Here is a 9,246-nt window from a genome sequence, read left to right as displayed (position 1 = left end):
TAAACCAAATAGGAAATGATTTTTTTTTTTTCTGACAGATGATGGACTTTTGCTTTTAAAAAATCTCAGTAGGTTCAATATCTCTAGCTTGATTTTTTCCCCCTCTCCTATTATTAAAGCATACCTAATCTTCCAGCTGTTCATGATTAACCAGTATGTGAATGCAAAATCAAAGTTGGACTGTTCTAAAAAGTTTGTACCATACATAAGGTTGACAAATAATTTGATATTTCTTCAACGTGTATAATGTTGCGTGCAAATATGGTAATCAAACCAGCAACACTTTGTTTAATGCAACAGTCGTCATATTGCATACAAAATTTACCATCCAACGTAATGTAAGATATTTTTTAAAAATTTTATTTAATTTAAAATATAAAACATTATATAATTTTTATATTTATTTTTTTAATTATATCCCCACTTTATTTTATTCTTTTTAAAGAAATGATATATTAAATTTTTAATTGTTATTATTAAAGCATTTAAGTATTGTATATTTTTATTGATATAAAAATTTTGTAAGAAATTAAACGGTTCAACTATTTTTTTTAACTGTAAAATAATTACTAATGTCTTATATTATGATAAGAGAGAGGGAGTATAAAAATTATAATAATTAAGTCTTAAAAAATTGAATTCATAATATAATTTGATTTCTGACAAAATTTTGTAAAGAAATAAGTTGTGAATATTAACTTAAATAATTATAAATAGATATCTCAATTATAAGAGAGTTATCTTTAAAATTTCAATATTTTGATTATAATTTAAATTTTTGAATATTTGGTGAATGTATCAATATTTTCAACTCATTTTTTTAAAAAAAATATTTAAATTTAACTGTTATTAATTTAATTTTTAGTACCTATAACTTTTATTCTTTTTCGCAAAGGACAAAGGTGATAAGAACAACCATATATATAAAATAAAAAGGCCACCAATGTCACATCAAAATCACAAAATATCATCAAGGGAAAACCTATTTTAATTGGAGGGTCCATTTTAAGTGTAAATTGGGATCCCTCAGCATATTATAATCTAGAAATCTGTCCACGTATCGTCATAATGCTTTACCAAACAAGAATGTTGATGCAGTGGCCATATTATATATTATACATATATATAAACAGTGAGGGAGAAAAAGAAAAAACAAAAAAAAGAAGAAAAAACCAACGGCAACATCATTTGAAACCTAACCACTTATTTTGCAACTAGACATGTCAATTAGTTCCCTGGTACAGAACATTTAGGAGACAGTTTCTGAAACAAGAAGCAGAGAACAACACACAGAGATCAACCACCACCACCTTCACTACCATATATTTTCAAATCTTGCTTAATTTCTGAACTTCTGGGAATATTCTGTAGGCATCAAAAGGGTGATATATATACATATAGAGAGAGAGAGATAGAGAGAGATGGATGGAGTGTTGTATAATTACGTGAGGTTGATGATGATATTAGTGATGCTGCAAATGGTGAGAGAGGGAGAAGGACGGAGAGTGATGAAGGGATGGGAGGTGGAGGATGATGAGCCAAAAGTGGAGGTGAGATTGGAGATGCCGACGGCGATGGAGGCGGAGGAGGAGGAGGGGACTCGTTGGGCGGTTCTGGTGGCCGGTTCTTCCGGCTACGCCAATTACAGGCACCAAGTAATTAATTAGTGTGTAGATCAGTTTCCTTCTTCAATTAATTCAACACTGTCTTCATTAATCTGTGTTTGATGATGATGATGATGAAGAAGAATTAATAGAATGAAATGAAAATGAAGAACAGGCAGATGTGTGCCACGCGTATCAGTTGCTGAGAAGAGGAGGAGTGAGAGAAGAGAACATAGTGGTGTTCATGTACGATGATGTTGCAGATTCACCCTTCAATCCAAGGCCTGGTATTCTCATCAACCATCCTCACGGCCAAGATGTTTATAGCGGTGTTCCCAAGGTTCTTCTCTTTCCCCTTCTTTCTTTCTCTTTCTTCAGTTCCTTTTTTTTCTCGCTTAAAGTTACGAATAGGTCTTTGCTCAAAAAAAGAAGGTTACGAATAGGTCCTGACAAATTAAATTAATGACAATTACATCACTTATAATTTTTTTAAAAAAAAAGAGTCGTAAATTTTAATTTAAAACCGGTATAAAATCCTAATTATAATATAAGAGTTTCATTTGAAACTTAAAAAACATTTTATTTATAATTAAACTATGAAATTTATAATTGTCTAATGACAAAAAAATTTTAATGAACTCAATTCTGGGGCTAGTTTTAGCTATTTGAAACTTAATTAATATAAACTCAGGCCATACAGTCGATAATTTGAGTTTTTAAATTGAGTTTAAAATATTGAAGTATATAAAAAAATTTTATACACTCAAATCTGACCTTAATATTATATTCGAATAAGACTTATTTTATTTTGTTTTTTTATAAAGTTTTAATTTTTACCTTAAAAAATTAAGATTTTTCAAGCATATAAAATTTTTCTACCCTTATTAATGTGAGAGTAGATATTGAAAGTGTAAAAAAGGAAAATAAATAAAGTAAATTTTTATATTTTTTTCCCTTAACATTTAAAAAAATTCAAAACAAACAATTATTGAAACATTGAAACTTTAGTTAAGATTGCTTAGTTGTGAATTGAGAGTTTGAAAGTGAGCTTATGATTGTGAAGTTAATGTTAATATAATTTTGTTAATAAAAAATTGAATATTTAAGTCTAATATGTTTAGGTTTGAATTTTGACCAATTTTTTTTGGGCTTATTTTGAGCGGCCCAAATAAAGTAAAAATTAAAAGCAAAAAAAAAAAAATTGAACTTTTCAGTTTTTCAAACCGTTCTTCTTTCATGAATATTACACTTACATGATTTTCTTTCTTTCATTTTTTTTTAAAAGAATATTTATTATTTTTCAGTGTGTGAGTGAAACGGGCCGGAAAGTTTTGGCCTCCCGACAAAGCAATAGGTTCCGGAAAAGCTTTTTGATTATAAAACAATGCTAGAATATTAAATTACGTTTTGTTCTTATCTTCTTTTCAATAAAAAATCTGAGAGAAGAATCTCCCTTTTTTTTTTTTTAATGTCTGTATTATTATTTGCAATTGGTTATTATTTTTTTTTTTAATAAAAGTCATTGGTGGACACATTGAAGTATCTGTGGGCCGATTACTTTCGGTGGTGGAATGTAAAGTCGACACTTGACAATGTGACTCATGAACCAATCTATGAAAAATTAAAGACGTTTTTAGTGGGGTATAGACGTGTAGTGAGAAGAATATATTAGTTTAAAAATGAAAATGTCCACCTCATTCGATCAATCACAAACAGCAATACGGTAAATTATAATCAAATGTTCTGATTCGTTCAATTAACAGCAAAAGCAAGCATGTTGAGTAATTAAACATTGGCCATTATTGGGTCACTAGACAAGTACATATAAAGTTGTTTATAAAAATTGGCCCGAACAGGTTTGATCTTAAAGGCTTAAGTTTATTAGTTATTTTATCTTAAAATTAACATTTTTTTTTTAAGTTTGAACCTTATTGTCAGGGCTCCAGATTAGATCCAAAAGCCCATATAACTTGTTTTTTTTTAATTAAATTTTTTTAACTGTACTAATACATATTTTACTTTGTAAATAGTAAAATGTCTAAAATATAAATAGTCTTTAGTCCTTATTTTCATTAATCTTCATTCAAAAGTAAAACATTAGGCCCTTTAGAAGGAGGTCTACTTGGAGGAGATGGTGTTATTTCAATAACCCCATCAATTTCATCTTCATTTCTTAAAATAAATATTTAACAAATTGTACTGTTTTCTGTTGAGAATTGTAAACTTGAATTAAGAAAAAGAAGATTGGATATTCATTGATGAAGATGGTACAACATTACAGTATCATAATCTTTCACTTGAGGATCTACAATCTAATCAACCCACTTGGGTGATAAACTAACATTATTTTAGGGACTAACAGGTGAGAATCTTTATTAACCTCCCTTTTTTTTATAAGATTAGACTTCCTTACCTAAATATTTAATCCCTTATCTTTTTAATATAAGCTTAGGTTAACAATTAACTATCATTAATGTTTGTATATACTAATTTAAAACTTTAAGTAAATTATATAAATAAAGTTAAGAAAATTATAAGAGCTTAAGAGCTAGCCTGAACCCAATTCCAAGCCCATTTTTGCATCACTTATAAAACTAGGGTTTAAAAGTCCTTTTATGTCAAAATCTTTTATTTTGTTAAGCTTTGCCCTTGAAAAATATAGGGTTTAAAAGGGTGGTTTGTTAAGTTGAGACTTTATTGATGGCTCTAGTTTCACACTATCGTGGCCATGCTTAAATATATTCCAAATGCCAACGTTATTAAGGTTCCCCCACCCCCTTGCTGCCTGTAAAGGATTAAAAGTCAACGTATCACAATAGTATTAAATATTTAATAAGTTGAACTAGTATTTTAACTAATTTAATGAAATATGTGTTTTTATAATCAATTTGACCATTATTTTGACTCATAACTCCTGAACTAGCAGCGCTTTGAATTGTTCGTCCAGTTTTTAACACTCTGAGAATAAACAAAAATTTGGTGGCAGGATTACACAGGTGAGAATGTGACCGCAGAGAATCTGTACGGTGTAATTCTTGGAGACAAGACGAAGGTGAAGGGAGGAAGTGGAAAAGTAATAAACAGCAAGCCGAATGACAGAATCTTCATCTATTACACCGATCATGGAGGCCCTGGCGTTCTAGGTACTGGATCCGCTAATTCCATCTCATCAACATTCTCATTCTCTATCTTGAATAACTAATGAACAAATTAATAAGCTAGATTACTTGAGAAGTGAAATCCTAAATATTAGAGTCAGGAATATAAGTCGAGTTATATAAATTGATCTGAATAACTTCTCATAAAGGGTGAGTTGGGTTGAAAAAAATTAGTTTAGATAAAAATTGGTTTTTTTTTTAACTTAGATCATATAAATTATGAACCATATAAGCTAATCTTGATGGTTAAAGTTGACTTGTTTAACTCGTAATATTTTTAAAAAAATTAAAAAAGGAAAAAAGGAAAAATTTTGTTTGGTATAAACTAGAACATAACTTACTTAATTGGATCAATTTATATATTTTGTATTAACATTATATATTAATATTTTAGTATATCTAGAATAAATCATGAGAGAATATCAAATTAAAACTCATTATTTAGATGTATTTTTTAAAAAATTTAAAAAAAATAAATGAGTTAGAAGATTAACTCATTTAACCCATAAACCTCCAAGAGTTTGGTTGGGTTGAAATTTTTTCAACCCACATGAAACTAAGTTTCCTCCAACTCAACTTACATTTCTCCCGACTCATGGTTTGAATTGACTTATATTATTAGCTCTAATCGTGATTAGAGAAGGGGAGAGTTTAGAGTTCACACTTTATAGTTAAGAGTGGCTGGGTTTAAGACTTTTAGGTTGAGTGGGATTTTAAAATAAAAAATAAAAATATGCTATCAGGCTAGACCAACCTCTTTGTTTTATCTGGATTTGAAGCCTGAGCCCAAAACCATGCTCATTTCTCAAGTCCAGTCCCATATAAAATGTGAACAAAAAATGTGTCGGCCTGAATTCTGTATTCTACTTATATTAGTATGTGTTTTATATTGATAGCTAGATTAACGTTGCTTTTTCCTTTATTTTTTTGACACAAAGAAACTAAAACAGCTTGCAGCAAGGCAGGATCAAGAGAGGACTTCCTCTCATCCTCCACCACCTTGACATAGTAAAGTGGTAGTTGATAAAAAATAGTCAAAACACCTAGGTAATCTTAGGCATTATTAACTAAGTAATGTTGCAAAAAGCTACAGATTGGAAGCCGCACGGTTTACAATTTAGTTATTGATGTAAAATTTATAACAATCATACTATATATAAGTCATGAATATAATAATATAACTTACATGTTATGCAAAATACAAGGCCAGATGTCTAATGCATATATTGACTTTGCTGATTGGAGAGTATATTGCAGGAATGCCAAACATGCCCGTGATTTATGCAATGGACTTCATTGAAGTTCTGAAGAAGAAGCACGCATCTGGGGGTTACAAAGAGATGGTAATTAACACTTTCTGCACAATCTGCATCACAAAATATATCATAATTTTCATGAACCAAGATTGAATCAACGATGTGAGCATGTGTGTGTAGGTTATCTATGTGGAAGCCTGTGAAAGTGGAAGCATATTTGAAGGAATAATGCCCCAAGACATTAATGTTTATGTGACAACAGCTTCGAATGCACAAGAACTGAGTTTTGGAACTTACTGTCCTGGCATGGATCCTCCTCCTCCACCAGATTATCTCACTTGCTTAGGCGATTTGTTCAGTGTTTCTTGGATGGAAGATGCTGAGTCTCACAATCTCAAAGCTGAAACACTTCAACAACAATATCAGGCTGTAAGATTATCTTCCATTTCTCAAACATTTTCATTGTTTCATGCATGTTCTCTGAAAAAGCAGATAAGATCAGAGACCAACAAGAACAAGCAAATTGAGCCTGAACTAAATTTGTTTTTACTTTTTCCGTGTTCTGCAGGTAAAGACAAGGACTTCGAATTTCAATAGCTATGGATTTGGCTCACATGTGATGGAATATGGGGATACTAACATAAAAAGTGACAAGATTTATCTGTTCCTTGGTTTTGATCCTGATTCAGTCAACTTCCCTCCTTACAATATCAAGCTCCGACCTCCAATGCAAGTCATTACACAAAGAGATGCAGATCTTTTGTTTCTCTGGCAAATGGTACATATACCTCTTCTTTAACCTAACCTTACGCAACATAAAATATTTGGAAAATACAACAGTAGGTCTTGGTTGTGTTTTTTTCTTTTTTTAGTTTCCATAGTTTTGTTTTGTTGTTCTCACTCAATCCTTTTAATTTGATACATTTACAATATTAGTCATTTTAGTTTTAAAAGTGCACACAAAGGATCATGAGTTGACACCACTGATGAAGTTAATTTTGCTTACGTGTATTTAACCCTATCATTTCCTTCGCTGATGTGTATTTGATCTTACTTTCGTTAAATACATTATGTTGAAGTCAAGTATAAAAGAAAAAAAAATTTCTCATTACCTTTCTATTTGCAATCATACTTGATCAATTTATTTTCATGTCAGCATATTTTTGTCATGTTAGCAAAAGGATTAGCAGGGTTATAACGAAATTAATTCTATCATTGTTAGCTCATAATCTTTATGTGCATTTTTAAAATTATAGTGACTAACATTGCAAACTGATCAAAAAGGATTAAGAATAACAAAATAAATTTATAGGGACCTGAAACAAAATACAATGAAAATACATGAATCTGCTGTTATATTTTCCCTGGAATATTTCTTCCCACTGACACTTGAATTCTTAACATTGACTTGTTCATGTCATTTTGTTACAGTATAACAGATCACAACATGAACCAGACAAGAGGAAAGAAATGTTGAAGCAGATTAGAGACACCGAGAAGCACAGAAAGCACATAGATTACAGTGTGGAATTGATTGGAACATTCCTGTACGGACCAGGAAAGGGTTCTTCAGTGTTGAATCAAGTGAGAGGACCTGGTTTGGCTCTTGTGGATGATTGGACCTGCTTGAAAGCTATGGTGAGATTATTTGAAACAGAGTGTGGCTCACTCACACAGTATGGGATGAAACACATGAGAGCATTCGCCAACATTTGCAACAGCCACATCTCCACCGTCGCCGTCAAGGAGGCTTGCCGGGCGGCGTGTGGCAGCTACGATGCAGGGGACATGCATCCAGCAAGCAGGGGTTATAGTGCTTGATTCTTTTTTCTCCCACTTTCTTACTATACTTTATGTTGTAGTTTTGAGAAATATGAATTTGGTGACAGTAAACATTGAGTGCTCATCCCGTCTAAACCGTTGAAATTCATATCAATGGTTTATATAAATTCACTCATTTATTAATCTTAAGTGATGTATGAATTTATAACCATTGATATTAATTTCAATGATTTAGATAACACAGGCAGTCAGGCACTCAGTGTCTACATAAAATATAGTCATCGAATCTAAGAGTGCAGCCACATCTTTTTTTTTTTTTTTTGGTTTTTGTTTGGGAAGTAAATATCTTTGTTAGTGGGTGAGAGAAGATCAATTTTGTTTTCATGTATTATTATAATGGTTCATGCTTGATAAGAAGCATGTTGCCACATTTTAATGGAAGTTGGTACAAGGTAAAAAAAAAAAATCGTATAAATACGTTGGTGTAATTAAAAAAAAAAAATTGATAGTCTCTCTTCCGGTTATGTGATGCACACTTTTTTTCCAGTCAGCTTTGTTATTTTTCAGTTTTGATAGTCACAAAGTTTCTTAACAGTTGACTAGAGTTATGCCAACTTAATCAAATGTGCTTGAGTTTTGGGAATATAACAACATTAATGGTAAAGCTTATGCTTGAAAGAGTCTCATCTTAATTCAATCTGAATTAATTTGAATTTATGTTAAAATTTAATCAACTAGATGCGTTTGAGGTTTGGAAATATAACAACATTGGTGATAAAGCTTTCATTTAAAAGAGTTTAATCTTATTTGAATCCGAATTAGTTTGAACTTGTGTTAAAATCTCATCAGTTAGACATGAGGCAAGCTTTGAAATCATATTCCAAGATAAAAAATGTTAATCATTTGAAACAATTCTAGGAGACATGTGTGAATTCCTTGGGTCATTTCCTGCAATTTCCCACATGAACTGAGACACCAACGACAATGTATTTAGAAATGCAAAATGATATATTTGGTAGAATGCAATATGAACATTCTGGCGTTCACGTAAGACCTTTTTCCTTTTTAATTAGTTCCTTTTGTTTTTTCACTATTTGATCAGTTTTTGGGCCTGGCCCATTTCATTATAGGTACAATTAATATTAACTAGTATTCATTACTCTCAATATTTTAAAATAGGTATTAATCCTTTCATTTGAAAATATAAAGTATTTTTAGTTAAATCCTACTCTTAATAAAATAGTTATTTACTTTTAAATTAACCCTATCTTTTTATATTTAACTCGATTAAACACTCTACAAATGCCTTATATTTTTTAATATCAAACTATTTTAAAAAATATCTTATATTTTTGAACAAATGGAGTATTTATTATTCGCGGAGTTCACTTTCTATACTTACAAACACACACACTAATTACATTAGTGTCAAATAAATTAAGTCAA

At 30.6% G+C, this 9,246-nt stretch overlaps 1 protein-coding gene across 2 annotated transcripts; it reads left to right on the top strand.

Moving 5' to 3' along the window:
• The first annotated feature begins 1,152 nt into the window (after positions 1-1,152).
• LOC129311310 (legumain-like) lies at positions 1,153-8,311 on the top strand. Of its 2 annotated transcripts, none has more exons than XM_054953534.1 (7): positions 1,153-1,655; positions 1,780-1,944; positions 4,591-4,747; positions 6,020-6,105; positions 6,199-6,447; positions 6,587-6,796; positions 7,450-8,311. In XM_054953534.1, exons 1-7 carry the CDS (start codon positions 1,422-1,424, stop codon positions 7,837-7,839), a joined length of 1,491 nt encoding a protein of 496 aa, XP_054809509.1. In that variant the 5' UTR covers positions 1,153-1,421; the 3' UTR covers positions 7,840-8,311. The 2 variants fall into 2 exon arrangements, with proteins under 2 accessions (XP_054809509.1, XP_054809510.1); XM_054953535.1 differs by having other exon boundaries at positions 1,514-1,655; positions 1,775-1,944.
• Positions 8,312-9,246: the final 935 nt, after the last annotated feature.

The sequence above is a fragment of the Prosopis cineraria genome, unplaced genomic scaffold (genome assembly GCF_029017545.1).
Source record: "Prosopis cineraria cultivar Desert tree isolate PC_DT_omini unplaced genomic scaffold, ASM2901754v1 PC5, whole genome shotgun sequence".
Lineage (NCBI taxonomy): Eukaryota > Viridiplantae > Streptophyta > Magnoliopsida > Fabales > Fabaceae > Prosopis > Prosopis cineraria.
This window is presented reverse-complemented; position numbering and strand designations above follow the sequence as displayed.